This window comes from Mus caroli, chromosome 16 (assembly GCF_900094665.2).
Source record: "Mus caroli chromosome 16, CAROLI_EIJ_v1.1, whole genome shotgun sequence".
NCBI lineage: Eukaryota > Metazoa > Chordata > Mammalia > Rodentia > Muridae > Mus > Mus caroli.
This window is the reverse complement of record NC_034585.1, coordinates 12,703,923-12,722,564: the sequence shown is the minus strand read 5'-3', so window position 1 is coordinate 12,722,564 and position 18,642 is coordinate 12,703,923. Positions and strand designations below refer to the sequence as shown.

Sequence of the window (18,642 nt, the reverse complement as noted above, 5' to 3'; positions counted from 1 at the left end):
AGGCCCAGTACCAAGTTGTCTTGCAAACTTTATATGCCCCAGTACAGGGGAACGCCAGGGCCAAAAAGTGGGAGTGGGTGGGTAGGGGAGTGGAGGGGGGAGTGTATTGGGGACTTTTTGGATAGCATTGGAAATGTAAATGAGGAAAATACCTAATTAAAAAAAAAAAAGAAAGTATAAGAGACAATTGTAATTGGTTAAAGAGAGATGGCAGGCCAGAGCTAGGGTTCAGCCTGACATGATGACATGCACAATGTTCAGCTCTGTGTTCAATCCCCAGTACCAGGGTGGTAGTACAAACTTATGATCCCAGTACTTGGGAGGTAGAGGCAGAAAAATCAGAAGTTCAAGGCCATCCTTGGTTGTATACTTGAGTTCAAGGCCAGTATGGGGCTATAAGATAACACTTCTTGAAGCCCACAGAAATATGACTTGATAGATGGGGTTGGGGAGATAAGTGAGAGATCAGAAAGAACAGTTGTTCCCAGGCTCCTGTCTTCTAAACTAGGAACTCAAAAAGTAAGCCTTCAGCAATGTTAGTTATGACTCTCAATGTGGGTCAACTGAGGTGAGAACTAGGGAGCAGTGTGCTGCCATGGTTTCCATAGCAACACATACACACATACATACCACACACACACATATCATACAAACACAGATACACACACCACATACACATACATGTACCACACACATACAAACTAACAAACACAAACTGATACCATACACATATACAGATCACATATACACACATATGCACACACACATACATACACACACACCACACACAGACATACATGACACACACATATACACATGCATGCACACATACATATACCACACACACAGTGACACTATACACACATGTACACACGTGCACACATACCACATACCTACACACCACACACATATACATACACACTACACACATACACACTAAACACATACACACAAACCACAAATACATACAAAATAAGAAACTTAAATGTAAATAACAAATACAACAGGAAGAACACAAAATGCTATTGGTCAGAATAAGAGCCTTTATGGAAAGAACGACCCCCTCCAAAAAATCCTAGTAAATTTCTGTGTGTGGAATGCCCAACTTACATTCCTGCCACACGGTTTGCCCCAGTCTTTATCCTGATATAGCATACGGTTACATCTTTGAAGACATCAGGCTCCTGAAAGGGTTGTCGAAAGACATGAAAATTGCCTGACTGTCCAAGGTATGGGAAGAATGCTGCTGTGGGCATGGCTCAGTCCTGTTAGTGGGAAGCTTAGAGACAGACACTTCTGAGAGCATCACAGAGTCTAAGCTGAGACAGTAAAGCAAGTCTTCAACTGGGAAGGGACTATAGAAAGAAGACTCAGTTGAAAGCAGGCGTGTGTAAGAGATGGGAAGATGTCATGTCCTCAGCAGTCCTAATTGATGTCTGCATGACATGCTTAATGTGAGTAAAATTATGATAACCAGTGTGGTCAGCATTCCATTGCAAAAGGACAACTGAGTATTCCTCATAAATTATTATTAAAAATAGGAGACAAAAGTATAACTGTAAGTATTTTCAACAGGAAAATTTCAGAGTCCAGAATAAAAAACAAAGAGAAATACCAAACAAGAACAAAAAAAAAAGGTTCCAGAATCTATCACCTCATAATATACAGTTTCCACTGTTAACTATGCCAGTCTGAAGGGGTACTTGGTACTTGGAAACCCAGATAGGAAAGCAGTCTTGGACCTCCCTGTGCTACTTAAAGCAGGCCACAAAACTTCTCAGAAGATAGATACACTCCTTGACCAAGAGAGGATATTCTTCTCATCAGAGACTAGTGAGTGATTAGGCTGAAAGAGACACTAAGACTTATCTTCTTTAATAAACACTTATCTTCTGTTAATAAACAAATGCTTATTTTCTGTTAGTTTGTTCCATGGCTCCTACACATAGTCAAAGGGCCTTCCGGAATCTTGCTATATATACACAGTCACCATTCCCTGGTTCAAACACTGAGTGCTTTGGGGCTTACTTTCCTTTGTAAAGAATTCTCCTTTATGTGTTAAAAAAATAAGGATATCTGATTCCCTATTGTTAAAATAATAATTAGAATAAACATGGCATGTGGGACAGTGCATGTGACCTGTTGCTGCTTAGGTCGCAAGCTGCCTGGTGATTTACTGAAGATCCACTCTTCTTAGTTTCCTTACCCAGAGTGCACTGCTCGTCACTCCCATCATTCCACACAGAGCTGGTGCTTACAACACGCCCTGCTTATTTTCTGGGCTCCTCTCCCAGACCCTCACCCCGAGTTTTTCTCTCTCTGGGGCTTTATAGAACTACAGGGCACTCTGGAGACATCTTAGATTCATTTGTTGAATTATTTAACTCTAAGAAGTACAGAAATTTCATTTATAGAAAAATCTATGTAAAATGTTTCACTTGGTGATTTCTTTTATTATTTATTTTATGTGCATTGGTGTTTTACCTGCTTGTATATCTGTGTGAAAGTGTCGGAACCCCTGGAATTGGACAATGGCAAGCTGTTAACTGAATGGGTACTGGAAACTGAATCTGGGTCCTCTGGAAGAGCAGCTTGTACGCCTAACCACGGTGCCATCTCTCCAGCGCCTCACTTGGTAATTTTTTAAAAAAACTTTCTCATTAGTCTGATTTGGACAAGTGCTAAGTGTCTCCTCTACCCTCAAGACAGTTTCCAACTGCATCAGTCACTGACTGACTGATACATTTCCAATGTTCTGGGAAAATAAACCCATGGCTTAGTACTTTGCATCACAATCTAAGTTTACAGTTGTGTTTAGATATTCCATAGGAAAGACCCACATATATGAAGATATACTCAGAGGGCATCAAAAGGTAGAGTCTGGAAATGGGGTCTGGCCACAGGGAAGTGTGAAACAGCAGGATAAGGACAAAGGATGCAGTGTACAGGTGTGTGGCAGTAGCCAAGGCTCCGAGTTGTGCAGGACACCACTGGGAAGGCCACTGCTATTGTTTGTTTCTTCTGTAAAGGGGAATTTGTAAATGCCTATTTGTCTCTCTTTCCCAGAGGAAGCAAAACTTTCCCTTCAGAATAAGAGTTAACTCCTAGCCTCTAGAATTTGAGAATCTCCTGACGAGATTAGTCTTTGAAACATGATTAAATATTCTATTACAATTACACTGTCCATTAAAATAATATTCTGACACAAGTATGGCTAGTGATTGTAGAATTTAAGTAACAAAAGGATCCAGATAGCAAAAAGTCATTATTTCATCTTGGTCTTTCACTCCTACCTTCCTCTTTCAGGATACATTTTTATAGTGTCTTTTGTGAACCTGCCTCGCTCCTATGGTTCTGAGAATACAGGGATGAGTCAGACATTAGCAAAAAGCTAGAAGACTGGGGCAAAAGGTAATGCATAAACACAATATAAAACTGTAAGGCAGGTTTGGAGGCTCACCCCAGCTGGACGTCAGCGAAGGCACTCCTGTCCCTGTGCGCATCGCCGCTGCCCGCGGCAGCCTGGCCTGCAGTGGTCAGCATTCTTCCTGGCTCCCGCAGGCTACTGCGGACTGAGCTCCTAGGCCAGGAGGAGCGGGCGGTTCTGCTCTGCATGCTTTGAAGCCGAGCCTGGCTCACACGCACGGTGGTCTCTTCCAACAGGCTGCCCGCACTGTGGCTGGTGCCAGGAGGGTGGGTGGGCATTNTGGGCTTGACTGGGCCATTGTCGAAGACAGAATCGCTGAATGACCCGCACCCAGGTGGCCTGCGGGCTGTGCCAGCCTGGCGTAGGCCCAGGATCTCTGAGCGAGCATAGCGTGGTAGGGTGAGGCGCCCACCAGGCACCACGTGGCTCCGCCAGGCATACTGGTATTCGCTGTGCCCATAGTGGGCTCTCTCTGGGCTGCTATCTGGAGAAATCTCAAGTCTCCTCAGAGGCTGCCTCCAGGATCTCTCCTCCACTGACTTCTGGGAACTGTACTGTGCTGCCGCTCTCCCCCAGCGACTTCCATAAGTGGCAGTCATCCCAGCCTGTGTGAGAGAAATGAAATTTAAATGAAGCATAATGACCTGACCGACTTTGGGATTATAATCTAACATGTCCATTTCTTTTAATAAAATGGAAGTCAGTACCCTTGTGTTACCCTGGGTCATATTTATTTGTACTAGAATTTAATATTGTTCAAACTTTTAAACTTTTAAAGTCCTAGATTTCCATATTGTTTACCCAAATTTTCTTAAAAACTGGGAAAGGAGACCACTTGAGACAGATTACTCCCTTCTCAAAAAGTCTGAAATTGTTTTCCTGATAATCTGATCAAGGATTAGGTTCTCTGATGTCCCACCTTAAGCATGTCATAGTCCCTAGTGACAGGTGACTGCCGTCCAACAAAGTCATTCTCAACCACGTGCAGCTTGTAGACATACTCAGGGACACTGCTAGTTCGGTGAAGGTTTCCTAAAATTAAGAAAACATTAAAGTAATTTAGAATACAAATGTGCCAATCTACACTGATCAGATGCATGACAAACACTGGAGTTTATGTCTAAGTGTTTGCAAATGCTGGTTGAAAGCTGTCATCTGGAAAAGACAAATGATCAGAGGTTATCAAAACATTTACTGGGTGTTTCCAAGTGCCAGTAGGTGTATGTCAGTAATCTCTCTTTCCGAGTTGCAGGTAGCCTGAATGAAATCAAGGGAGTTACAAAAACCAACCAAACAAACAAAAAAAAACAAAACCCCAAACCAAACAAAACAAGGAAACAATGGAAAGTACAAAACCAACATAGGCGAGAAGCCCAGTGCTGCCACCGAGCTGACCAGTGCCGGGGCTCGCCGGCTTGGTTCCATCCCAGGAAGTTCTGATTCAGGTGAGAGGTAAGTTGTGTTCCCAGGGTAGGAATTTTTTACTGTTCAGAAGTTGAAGGGAATGAAAACATTCAAACGCTAGTAGATAAGGGAGCTCGTGTAAACCAGGTGGTGGGGCCAGTGTAGACAGAGACACCGAGCAATCTAAAGCCAGGCTAAGGTGTTGGCATTGTGAGTTGGTAGCTAAGAAATTAACCACTCTTCTATGATGACTGTGCCTGTGAAATCAGGACCCAGCAGACGATTTCACAAACACTTCAGGGGAAAGCCAGGCCTTGCTCAGTGATGCATGCTCTCATCCACTTGATTACTCATCTCTGAGGAATGTGGGCTGGAAGGCAGGACTGGCCCTCTCCGTCTCTGTAGCCTTCCCTCCGAATCTAATTTCTAATCTCTTAAATGGAAAAAAAGACTTCTAAAGCCTAGGTAATGTCTTTTTCTATTTTTTAATTTTTGTCCTGTAGTGTTTCTTTTACACAAGCGAGGAAGAAAGACACTCAACTATCCTAAGAGCCTCGATAGAGATGCTGAGAACCACAGAACACAGTCCCCCTTGATATGATGGAGCTCTTTCTAACAAAGTGTCTAAATGTTTACATTTCAAGAGACTAATTCACAAATTACTTGGAGGGAGAATGAAGACTGTTGTTACCAGAAAGCTAAACAGTTTGAATCCATTTGGATTGTGTTTGCACATGTGCCCCTATTTCCTGATGCCAATCAAGCTTTGTTGTCTGGTTCCTGAGGAGAGGAACCCACACACAGGCTTGTACCTGTCATTTTGAAGGCACTGAAATCATGGTTAGCCAAAGTCCTGCTTTTAGAATTCATGAGGCCTGGAAAGGGAGAGGGGCTTCTGACTCAGGAATTCACTAAAGCTGCTTGCCACTGAGGAAGGAAGAACCCAGTACAACTAGCAGCTCAATGAAAGACTCTCTCTTCCCAGCTATCATCTTACAGTTCCCTGGAAATCTCAGCAGAAACTCCATTGGTGGGAGACAGACACCACGTCCATGTATTAAACGCCATGTGCAGCTCTGCTGGCTTCTGGCTTTACATTATCAGATCGTAATTCTGTCGAAAGAATCTCCAGAGCTACTTACATCAGTTAGTTGGGGGGGGGGGGTCTCTGCAACTTTGTGAGATTATGCCTTCAGAGAGCCACTAGGATGGCACAGCTGGCTAATGCTAAAACTGCCAAGACTTTCCCTTGAAGGGCCTGTACCCACACTTAGGTGCATCTCACTTCCCATCTCTGCACTCTAAGGTGTTACTTCCATGTGAGCACCTTGCTTGCTTTCTTAACCTTAATTCTCAGGCTAATATTAAAATATTTTTAAAATTAAAATCTTTAACTCTATTTCACTTCTGCTATGTCAAAATTTCTGTTTTGCATTCAAGCCACAAATGCTAGTGTGACTTGTATCGAAGTCCCTAAAGGATTAAAGGAACTTCTCAGGCTGCTGCCTCAGTGCCCTTACTACTGAATGAGGGAAAGGAATTTCTTCAATTTAGGAGAGGTCTTAAGGGCATGGCTCCTTGGCTAGCTGTTTCCCCTTACTCCCTGGTCCATTCCACAGCGCAGACAACCAGGAAGCAGGTGTAAAGGTTATGCTGGCATAGGACTAGAGATTAGCAGTATAGACATAGGGTAACACAAAAGGCTTTGAGCCTTAAGGGTCTGGGGGAGGTAAAATGAAGAAAGCTTATACTCCTCCTATCTCCAAAGAAACAGAAACTTCCTATAGAGTATGCATAGGCAAATAAGTATTAAATAGCTGATGAAGATGAAACCAGATGTTTTACTTACTGATCTATTGGTGATGAGACAGACACCATGTCCAAGACAGCTTATAGAAAAAAAAAAAAAAGCATTTAATTGGAGGCTTTCTTACAGTGTCACAGGGTAGGTCCATGGTCATCATGGCAAGAAGCATGCTGACAGGCAGACAGGCAGGCATGGCACTGTAGCAGCAGCTAAGACTAACATCTTATCCATATGATAGAAGCAGAGAGAAAGGAGAGACTGGCCTGGTGTGGGCTGACACCTTACAGCCCACGTCTAAGGATACACCTCCTCCAACAGGCCACACCTCCTAATCCTTTCCCCAAACACTTCCAACAACTAGGGACTCAGCGTTCAATTATGAGCCCATGGGGGCAGCTCTCATTCAAACAACCACATCAGATTTACTGTTCATTTTGTTTTCCAAAGCAATTTAAAGATGATTACAGTGAATAGGCTACTGTGGAGGCTGAGGTGGGAGGAACATTTGAACTAATGACTTCAAGATAGAAAGAATATGAGACTGCTTTAAAACAACAGCATCCCAATAAAAATGACAAAAACTATAATGTATTCACTTTATCTTTAAGCAATGGTCTATAATCTGACAGCTGCCTGATGTCATCACTGTTTCTATCTGCCGCCCCCATCACCCAAAGTAGTTTTGGGGTGCTTTTTGTAACCATGGCTATGAAGATTCACGTGGAATCTTAGCTGTCTGATTGTTGTGGTTACAGCTTTCTTAAGAATCCAGAGAGAGATGGTGTGGCACTGGCTATGATGGCACGTGTCTGTAGGTTGAATTGGGAGGATTATCAGAGTCCAGAATTTATAGTTCATCCTGGCTCATCAAGAAAATCTCACTTCACAAGAAAAAAAATAATCATTGTACAGACAGGAGTTTGAAGATGGAAGTAGCCATCACTGAACTGTTCCTGAATTGCCCTTAGGAAAGACAGACAAGAGTGCTGGATGTGAATATATATAAAGAACTCAAGAGGATGGGCTCCAGAAAATCAAATAACCCTATTAAAAATGGGGTACAGAGCTAAACAAAGAATTCTCAACTGAGGAATACCAAATGTCTGAGAAGCACCTGAAAAAATGTTCAACATACTTAATCATCAGGGAAATGCAAATCAAAACAACCTTGAGATTCTACCTCACACCAATCAGAATGGCTAAGATCAAAAATTCAAGTGACAGCAGATGCTGGCGAGGATGTGGAGAAAGAGGGACACTCCTTCATTGTTGGTGGGATTGCAAGCTGGTACAACCACTCTGGAAATCAGTCTGGCAGTTCATCAGAAAATTGGACATAGTACTACAGAAAGATCCAGCAATACCTCTCCTGGGCATATACCCAGAAGATGTTCCAACATGTCATAAGGACACGTGCTCTACTATGTTCATACCATCCTTATTTATAATAGCCAGAAGCTGGAAAGAACCCAGATGTCCCTCAACAAAGGAATGGATACAGAAAATGTGGTACATTTACACAATGGAGTACTACTCAGCTATTAAAAACAATGAATTTATGAAATTCTTAGGCAAATGGAGGGATCTGGAGGATATCATCCTGAGTGAGGTAACCCAATCACAAAAGAACACACATGCTATGAACTCACTGATAAGCGGATATAAGCCCAGAAACTTAGATTACCCAAGATACAATTTGCAAAACACATGAAACTCAAGAAGAAGGAAGACCAACAAGTGAATACTTCAACCCTTTTAGAAGGGGGAACCAAAATACCCATGAAAGGAGTTACAGAGACAAAGTTTGGAGCTGAGACAGAAGAAAGGACCTTCCAGAGATTGCCCCACTCGGGGATCCATCCCATATACAACCACCAAACCCAAACACTATTGCATATGCCAGCAAGATTTTGCTGACAGGACCCTGATGTAGCTATTTCTTGTGAGGCTATGCCAGTGCCTGGCAAATACAGAAGTGGATGCTCACAGTCATCTATTGGATGGAACACAGGGTCCCTAATGAAAGAGCTAGAGAAAGTACCCAAGGAGCTAAAGGGGTCTGCAACCCTATAGAAGGATCAACAATATGAACTAACCAGTACCCCCCCCCCCAGAACTGTGTCTCTAGTTGCATATGTAGCAGAGGATGGCCTAGTTGGCCATCAATGGCCTTGGTCTTACGAAGATCATATGCCCCATTACAGGGGAATGCCATAGCTAGGAAGCGGGAATGGGTGGGTTGGGGAGCAGGGTGGGGGTGGGAGGAAAGGGTATAGGAGACTTTCGGGATAGCATTTGAAATGTAAATGAAGAAAATATCTACTAAAAAAGAGTGGGAAAAAAAAAGATGCTGGGCGTGGTGGCATGCCAATAATCCAAGCATTTCTGAGATTGATGCAAAGACAAGCAGATGTGTAAGTTTGAGGCCAACCTGTCTACACAGACTGAGTTCCTAGCCAGCTATCACAAAAGGCTGAAAAGAAAAACCACAATCAATTATTTTTTTTATTGCTGATCTGGTTTCATTCCTGTGGTGATGTGTCCCCAAAGTCTCAGGATGTGGAGCAAGGGCATCTCCTCCAGCTTAGGGGTTGGAGGCCATCCTATGCAAAATGCCTCGAGTCCACTGAAACTTTTAGGTCAAAACCAAACAATTACAAATCTTCAAAATGCTTTTTTTTTTCTTTTTTAATGAAGAGTCTCAACCCATTGTATCTGTCAGCTTTTCATTGGCTGGGGCTGATCTTGTTACTTTACTGAGCAGAACTGCTCCTTCTTTAAGTGTTCCTTATAAACCAAATGTATTTCAGCAGGAAATTTTCATTTTTATGTTTCTCTCTTGCTGAACCCTTCTATGATTCACAATTATTAAATTCTTTAACTAGCACTTAAAATCCCTATCTCCAATATGTGGTAGAAAAGAGGAATGGGGGAAGGCCACCTACAAAGTGACACAACTGAACTGAGTTAGCTAGGCAGAGAGAAAGGCGAGGAGGGAGGAGGGGAGGCATAGAAATAACAAGATAAACTGTGTGTGTTTGCTGAGGATGTGGTGGTGACAGAAAACAATGAGCCTGACAGGCTGCAGGCATCACATCACAGAGAACTTGGAATGCCAAGAGGAAAACAGAGTCTACTCCAGTAGATAGCAGCCGAAACCCAATGGCCTTTCAGAGACAACCACAGAGAATTTAGAATCTTCACTTAGTAGCTGTATGGAAAACAGAGTGGGGCCAGAGCAGAGCAGAGAGAGGTTCTTATCACAGTGGGCTTTTCCTCCTCCACACGAAGAATCATGTTTCAGACTACATTTCTCGGAGAGTCCTGCAGCAGCACCTGGCAAGTTAAATGTTCATTAGCAGTGTCACGCAGACATCCAACATCGCCTCCCTACACAGATTAGGTCAGTGTAATCTCCCAGGTTGCCCTCTGGTCTATGCATCAATTACAGTGAGGTCAGCAGTCATGTATGTCCTGGTCCTAGGTGCATGGCAGGTACTCAAACATCACCCCTCCTCTGTGTTTCTGGGTACATGGTGAAGAAGGGAAACTGATTTCTACAAAACGTAGAGAACTCTTACTGAGGAATCAGAAAAGCTGACATTTTTGTTGAGGTTGATTCTATATTGGGATAATATATATTTATTAATTTCTTATCTGTATGACTTGTACATATACATTTGGTCTTTTGTTACTCTATAATGAATTTGTTTTCCCAATCAAGAAAAATGTTCATTTGTTTCTATCCTTCAATTTAAAAGAAACAAAACAAAAACATACCCCGGCAATCTGAGGCTGAAGAGATGGCTCAGTGGGTAAGAAGAGCACAGGCTGCTCTCACAGAAAACTCAAGTCTAATTACCAATATCCACAGAGTCGTTCACAAGTTTCTTAGAGAATCTGATGCCCCTTTTGGCCTCTGTGGGCACTGCATTCATGTGGTGCAAGACTGTCTCGAATGAAAAACACCCAAAACATAAAACATAAAATAAATAGCCGGGCGGTGGTGGCACACTCCTTTAATCCCAGCACTTGGAAGGCAGAGATAGGTGGATTTCTGAGTTCAAGGCCAGCCTGGTATACAAAGTGAGTTCCAGGACAGCCGGGGCTACACAGAGAAACCCTGTCTCGAAAAAACAAAACAACAACAAAAAAATAAATAATAATAATAAAATAAAATTTAAAAAAATGTAAAAGGTTTTACAATCTTCCAAGATTCAGTAAATTGATGTGATAGTAAGTCTAAGGTAATCAGGAAGCGTCTAACATGCAATGTGTTTCTTTGAAATTCTGGAAATTATAAAATTATAGAATTTGGATATTTTTTGTTGCTTGAGTCAACTAACATTATCATAGTTAAAGCTATACTTCAGTAAATATGTGCATTTCTTCGATGGTGTACTGGCTAGTTTTGTGCGAACTTGACACAGCTGGAGTTATCACAGAGAAAGGAGCTTCAGTTGAGGAAATGCCTCCATGAGATCCAACTGTAAGGCATTTTCTCAATTAGTGATCAAGGGAGAAAGGCCCCTTGTGGGTGGGACCATCTCTGGGCTGGTAGTCTTGGGTTCTATAAGAGAGCAGGCTGAGCAAGCCAGGGGAGGCAAGCCAATAAAGAACATCCCTCCATGGCCTCTGCATCAGCTCCTGCTTTCTGACCTGCTTGAGTTCCAGTCCTGACTTATTTGGTGATGAACAGCAGTATGGAATTGTAAGCTGAATAAACCCTTTCCTCCCCAACTTGCTTCTTGGTCATGATGTTTATGCAGGAATAGAAACCCTGACTAAGACAGCTGGTAATGGTGTACTGTGTTCTTAAATGCTGCGGACTACGTTTAAATACTTACATTTAGGCCTGTATACTAAGCTGTTAATCAGATCTTTAAACACTTTAATGTGTATTTCAACCTCATATCCAATGTATAAATGACATACAATAGATTTTTTTTTAATGTGTCTCTTATGGTCGTCATAGCCTTGCCAATTCTGTGGCTCTTTAATGTGTTCCTCATGTGTTATGACCACCAACCATGAGATAATTTCATTGCTACTTCATAACTGTGATTTTGCTACTGTTATGAATCGTAATGTAAATATCTGCTGTTCTATCATAAAGGAAACCTTATACACCGTTTATTCTTAATTTAGTGAACTGAAGGGAAGAGGTTACTTTGGCACAAAGATTAAAAAATATCTTAATTCATGGTCTATATCTAGTCTTGCTTAGTGTTTCCTTCCCAAAGTGGAGCATGGGACTTGTGAGTAAATACATTTGGATATATGCACAAAATAGAGGTCTACATTTATATCAGAATTAAATAATTTAAGTATTTTGAAGATCATCTGGGTGGGAACCAAATACTCATTGTAGATCACATTAATCAAATCTGATGTTTGAGTCATGTATTTCTTATTAAGTTCTACATCAATATCAGTGTTGGACAATATGAAGATAAAATAAAACAAGTCTTATTTTAATACATGAGAAAAAAGAATTAAAGTTGATATACAAAAGGATACTGTAAGAGAAAGCACCAACAAGCCACAAATAGCTAGAATAATCAGTTCTAAAGAGTGGCCTTCTGTTCCCATGACAACAGCACACTAGCACAGGGCTACTGACAGCAGCCAGGTTGGTTCCTTAAGGCAATTCCTGCTCTAAAGAACAGTGTTTTAATCAAATCCTGTGACCCGGGATCTTTGGTTTTTCACTCTGCAGCATCCTTACCATTCTCCCACTCAGCCCTTTACCCACAAAAAAAAAATACGTTCTTCCCACTTGAGAAGTTTGCTCTTTCTAACCTTCATTTTGTTGGTAATCTATTTTGACAGAGTATAATTAGAAATTTGTAAAAACAGAAAACCCTCCCATAAAAAAATTACATTACCAAATCTGAATGAAAGTGTGCTATGGGATAACACAGAAGTCACTGTACGCTGAGGTCTGAACGACACTCACATTCACAGCAGTGTGGGCACAGTCCCACCACACTGGCTTCTCCCCTCCTGTCTCCTTCCTCCTGAATGACTCACCCTCTCACTCAAAAGTGACTCATTCATGTAATACCCTTTAGCAAAGGAGTCTTACAGTGCAAAGCTTTATGCTATTTTATCTTCTGTTAGCTTAGCATTAGTTTTACATTAAAATTGAATTTCTAGTCTAGTTAAAAATCATTAAAAGCTTTTATTTTACTTCTCTGAAAGGGCAAGTCTATTGTTGGCAACTATAAATGACAATTACGGAACAGTTTCTCTTTGCAGCAGCACCTGTTAGCTGGCTTTGTCTTATGAGCAGGGCTTTATGCTATAGACTAGGCTTGTCCTAAACTCACAGCCATTCTCCTGCCCCAGCCACCTCAGTGCTGGGAGAGCATGAGCCACTACACTTGGCTTTTCTAACTGCACCATTTGAAGCCCAGAATAAATGTGTAGTCCTCTCTCCAGAATCCATTCTAATCTCCAGTACTGATAGTCGCTTCTTCAGGAAGTCGTGTAAGTAACAAGCATGGCTGAAGTTTTTATGGTAGCTCTTCAAAGACCTTGTAAAATGAATTGGAATATAGTTCACTGTGCGTTATAAGCATTACATATTACAATTTCTTCCTATTTGGGCACTAGAGAGAGAGAGAAAGACAATGTAGTAAGTAAAACTGTGTTTTACAGTATAATAATTTTTTGCTATCTTTGCTATCTTTCTTTGCCACTTTTAAATGTTTCATTCTGACTTTTATAAGATTTTAAAATTTGATAAAGCATATACATATTTTATAATACAGCCACACACACCGTTGAACCTAAGAGATAAAACTGACTTTAAAATATTCACCAGTTTAAAATGATACCAAAAGTCAGTGAGTGATTTCCAGGGAAACCATACACTGTAAGAAAGCCACGGAGGGTGAAAAAGCCTTACAAGGCATTAACCACAAACCTTTCCGCAGACTGTCTGCTGCCTCATCCTTTCTGGTATGTCAACAATCCAGAATTCTCCAGGGAACTGGGGCTAAGGGCAGTAACATCTGGGTCACTCTATCAGCACTGTTTCAGTATTGCTGTGTTTCCACACTACAGACAGGATACGGATATAAGGAAAATATAAAAGCAATCCAGCCACCCGAAGTCCTAAACACTTTCAAAGTACTTGAGTTAAACAGGTGGGAGTCACCTCTTGCTACTGCTCCAGGGTACATGGAAGCCCGGTCCCTGTAGCTGACCTCCTTCAGAGTAGGGGTCTGATGTCTTCCCCACTCCTAAGCTGCACTTCTCTGCAGCCTGCCAAAGAGCTCTGTGGTAATCAAAAATAGCTCAGGGCTTTATCCCTTAGTTGGAAAAACCACTCAACGGAACAGAAGCACCAAGGCTGTGTCTTTGTTCTCCCATGTCAACTCGGCACTATGAAATATCCGTGCACACTTCTACAATAACACATCTCCAACTATGCTCCCTGCACAAGCCTAATAAACTTCTGAGATTTAAAACTCCTAGTTTCAGAGTGTGGGGGTGGGAGTGGTGAGCTAACATCACAGTTCCTCCAAACAGATTTTCAAAATTCTCTTTGGCTGGGAGAACTTTGCATTTGAAAGCTCTGTGGCACCCTTGCTGTTCTCTGGGTACTTAGGGCTTTTGATTCACGACTGCATTTCCTTGGGTTTAAACTTCTTGTTACAAAGCACACCAAATGTGTGTTCAATTCAGCACCTGAATGATGCCCCTTGGAGAAGAACACGTTCAGTGGCAGTGGTTGAATTCACCAAACAGCTCCTGTATTATTCCGTAGAGAGGAGACACCAATTTTCTAGGACTTGGACCATCATCCTACAACTGTTGATAGATATATGCCTCCCCCCTCCCCCCCTAAAATGATCACCTTATATTATCTAGCTCATCTACCTGTCCAATTCCATTTAAGGACATAACAGAATGGAAATGCATGAAATTGGAGATGACCGGCTGCCATATGATTCCTGTTCTCCTGAGCTCCCTGTTCCTTCCTCCTACACTGGACCCCACCCCATCCCCCACCCCCCCACCCCCCCACCCCGCTCCATTTGTTTACTAGTTGATGCCTGCTTGTTCTTCTGGCTGGCCACCCTTACACAAGGAAGAAAGCTCTTCAGTTCCACGTTAGCACTGGGCATGAGGCTTTTCACACTGCAGGATGCAATGGATAGCCAGACACTGCCCTCAGTCATCCTGGAGTCCTTTGCCACATTCCTAACCCTAAAGTTTGGTTTTTCTTCTCACCAGGAACTAAAGCAGTTCTTTCCTGTGTAAACCTTTCCATCCTCTTAGAACTTCCTTAGTTTTACTTAGAGGAAAAGGAGTCGTTACAGCGAAGTTTAGTTCCCAAGTAATTTCATTTTGTGTTAGTAATCAAACACTTAATATGTTAACTCATGATCGACTTAAAACTCCACATTTTGGCTTTTATATACCACCTATGCCACTTTCTGTCTGGAATCTTGACTTATTTGCTCAGTTTCCTGTCTCTAAGCTTGGATCCACAGAAAACCCAGCCCATGTCTGTAATCTCAGCACATGGGAGACAGAGACGGGAAGTTTGAGGCTGCATCTTAAAAATCGTATCTATATCTACACATATGGAAAGAGAAGGAAAAAAAATGCGCAGTTCATTTTAAGAAGATAATATAAAGTGTGAACCACGTAGCCTAATTAGGGACATTACAGGCACTCAGTTACATGAGCTTGCAATCATTAAACACCTCTTTACTTTTCAAGTATGCAAACATCAACTGCCTTAACCTTTAGACAAACTGAAAAGCGGTCAGCTTCCCAGACTCTGCTATTTGAAATCCACATGCTGGCACGGAAGCATTATTATTCTTAATGGTAATCACATTTGCCAGAGCTTCTTATCTTTCTGATCAACCACACTTCTGTCAACTAGTCTGTGTGGTGGGGGGTTGATTTTTTTTTTTAATGAGGGCGGTTCTGCACCCACACATCTGTTGGTTCTGGTGTGTGGGTGTGAGGTGGGCAGGCGGGGCTACCTTCAGCCTGGCCAAAGTCTCCTTCCTCCTTAATCCTCCGCAGGGTGTTCAGGTTGCTCCCAGACCCAAAGCCGACTTGCTCAATTTGTTTAGTCGCAGATAAGGAGTGGAGCACTCCAAAGTACTTGGACGAGGTAACCTCAATTTAGAGGATGGAGGAACCGCAGGGCTTTGAAGGTTTCTTTCTAAAAATATTTATAGAGAGTCGTAAACTCTAAAACATCTCAATAAAAGCCCAAAGCGCCTTATTCCAGAAGATCAATCTTGCATACCAAAGTCTGCATAAAATTTCAAAGTGTTCTTTAGAATCTCAGGGAGAGAACCCGGAGCGAGCGGCGAAGGGTGAAAGCGATCGAATTCTTTAATACAGACAATTGTGTAATTAACAAACGAATAGGTAGACCAGAACCAAAGGTTAGGGAGGAAGCGTGTCGAAAGCGACCAACCACGAGCCGGAAAAGGTAAGGTGAGCAACAGGTGGGCGGACGGACACCGGTCCGCACCGGGGAGACCTACGACTAGCACGGCGGGTGGGGTTCGACTCACCGCTGACCGCAGAGCTCCGGCCCCGGCGGGCTAAGGTCTGCTGCACCTGCTCCTGGATCCGCTGGCTCCGGGCCGCCGGGTCGCCGCGGCCGCTGCTGCCNGCCAGCCTCAGTCTGGCCTCGGAGGGCAAGGCCAGGCTGGAGCTATCCAGGTGACCCAGGATCTGCTGGCCCAGCACAGTCCGGATGTAGCCACACTCGGCCAGCGAGCCGGGGACGGCCATCGCGTCGGCGGGGTGACCAGGAGGGACTGCCAGGACCTGCCCGCAGAGCCGCAGAGGCGTGGGGACCAGCAGCAAACCCCGCCCCACCCCGCCCCGCCCCGCCCTGTGGGGACCCAGGCCCTTAGGGGACAGGGGCGTGGCTCCTGCAAAGCAGGCGCACTCCGCCCGGGGCGAGCACGTCCTCTGAGGCCCCACGTACTCTCGGCTCGCGAAGGATTGTGGGAGGAGCTGCCCTTAGGACAGGTGCAGCTGGGAACTTCTGCTGTGAGTAGCACATCTAGTTAGTTAGGGTCAGTTACACTGTTCCAAACGTTCACAGATAATGAAAGATGTATGAAATAGAAGTATTCTAAAGGTTTTTTTTTTTTTTTTTTATCCTTAGTACTTCAGGACGCCGAGCTTTTTGTACAGATGGAGCCCCCAGAAACATATGTTCTCCCTCAGTGAAAGCCTCTGCTTGCTCTTGCAAATACACAAATTGTACCCAGTGCGCTCTTGTCCACCCACTTCCTTCTTAAGGAACATGCCCACACAGAGAAACTCCAATAAGGGGCCCAGAGAAAAGATGACTTTTAATACTCATTTTTAATAGCTCTTCTAACGTTGACTAAGCCCTCTTTATGACAAGCTCTTTGCTGGGAACTCATGAAAGAGGTTTCTCACTTAAATCTCCTGAAACTTGAGTTTATCATGCTATTAACTATGCTTCGCATGCAATTGGGCTAAGAACAAGAGCTAAGCTCAACAGAAGGGTCCTTGAACTTAAAGTTGACAACCGATGCTACTCTCCACATACTGGTATTTAGACTTGGGAGAAGAAAAGAAAAACATCTATGTTTGTTATCAAGTGGGGTCTTTTCTTTGGTTGCTAGGGTTTGTATTTTGTTGGAACGGTTAGGGAACACAACTTCTCTTCTTCCCCGGTTCCTAACTATACAATTAATGTGGCTTCCTGTTTTGCCTTCGAGCATCGAGAGAGTGAGGAGGAAATCAGGGACGAGTCACTCTTTCTCCACAGGCCACATGGTCAAAGGTCATAAGGAAAGCTCTGGAGGTGGGAGATATGAGGTCAGCAGAAGCAACTGGGCCAGTCTTTAGGTAAATTGTGCCCAAAAACTTGGCTTGCCAAGTCAGGTGTAGATAATGTACAATTGTGATGCTGAGAGCTTACCGAAAACAAGAATGTTATGACTGTTAAATTACAGCAACAAATCCGGTCACCAGCCCCTTGTAAGCAAACCTGTTTCCCTTCATCTATCTCCTAGCTCCTTCCGAAAGCCCCAGGTCTGTTGCTTTAAAAGATAACTGCAGCGCCTGCTTCTGCGGGGCCGGTACTCACTCTGGCTTCTGTACCTGGAGAAGTATGACTGATAAGGTCCCATTCTGCTTTCTTCAGCAAGAGACAAACAGGGAATTCCTCTTATTTATCTTAGGAAGTGTAACTTCACTTTCCTGTTTCCTGTCAAATCACTTTTTAAAAGTTCTGTTGTAATTGATTATCTTATTATGTAGGCTCCAGTAAATGAGGACATCTTACTATTGGTAGTTGGATGGTTTGATGAAAGAATGGCAATTAGAAATTAGCTTACCAGTGAAGGAGGATATACATCTAATTTAGCTTATCCTTTGGTATGGCTAAAGAACATAGCCTCTATCCTCCCCAGGTTCCTAACCATACAATTAATGTAGAGCTATGTAGCTTCCTGTTTTACCTGAGGTTCAAGGAAGTGAAAAGGAAATAGGGATGAGTCATCCTTTCTCTACAGGCCGCATGGTCAAAGGTCGTGAGGAATACTCTGGAAGTAGGAGCTATGAGAACAGCAGGCCTTGGGAACACCAAGTGGTGGGTCATGAGCAGTGCTCTGCATATTTTTACATGTCAGTTTCCTGCCTGTAAATGGGAATCATAAATGTACCTACACATAGTGTTGCCGTGATCACTAAACAAAGAATTGTACATAAGTGTTCAACAGCCCTTAGAAGTCCATTCTTGAGTCTCTGACTTTCTTCAAGTCTTTATCATAGATCACCTTCTTACTTAAATGGTACTCTTTCACAATCACTCATGTATGAGCACACGCGCACACACACACACACACACACACACATATATTCACTGTTTCTCTGCACATTTTTTTCCACAGATTTTATTTTAATCACTTGTTCTGGTGATTTAAAACAAAAAGACCCGGGCTGGAGAGATGGCTCAGTGGGTAAGAGCACC

The 18,642-nt window shown here is 42.9% G+C and overlaps 1 protein-coding gene across 1 annotated transcript in view; it reads right to left on the bottom strand.

The window, feature by feature from the left end:
* Positions 1-16,498, bottom strand: part of Pkp2 (plakophilin 2) — a 62,833-nt gene extending 46,335 nt beyond the window's left edge. Inside the window, exons 1-3 of the mRNA XM_021184706.2 lie at positions 16,196-16,498; positions 4,347-4,459; positions 3,461-4,032 (exon numbers count right to left, since the gene is read on the bottom strand). Coding sequence (XP_021040365.1) covers positions 3,461-4,032; positions 4,347-4,459; positions 16,196-16,418 — 908 coding nt within the window. The 5' untranslated portion in view covers positions 16,419-16,498. The remainder of the gene's footprint in view (positions 1-3,460; positions 4,033-4,346; positions 4,460-16,195) is intronic.
* Between the last annotated feature and the right edge of the window lie 2,144 nt (positions 16,499-18,642).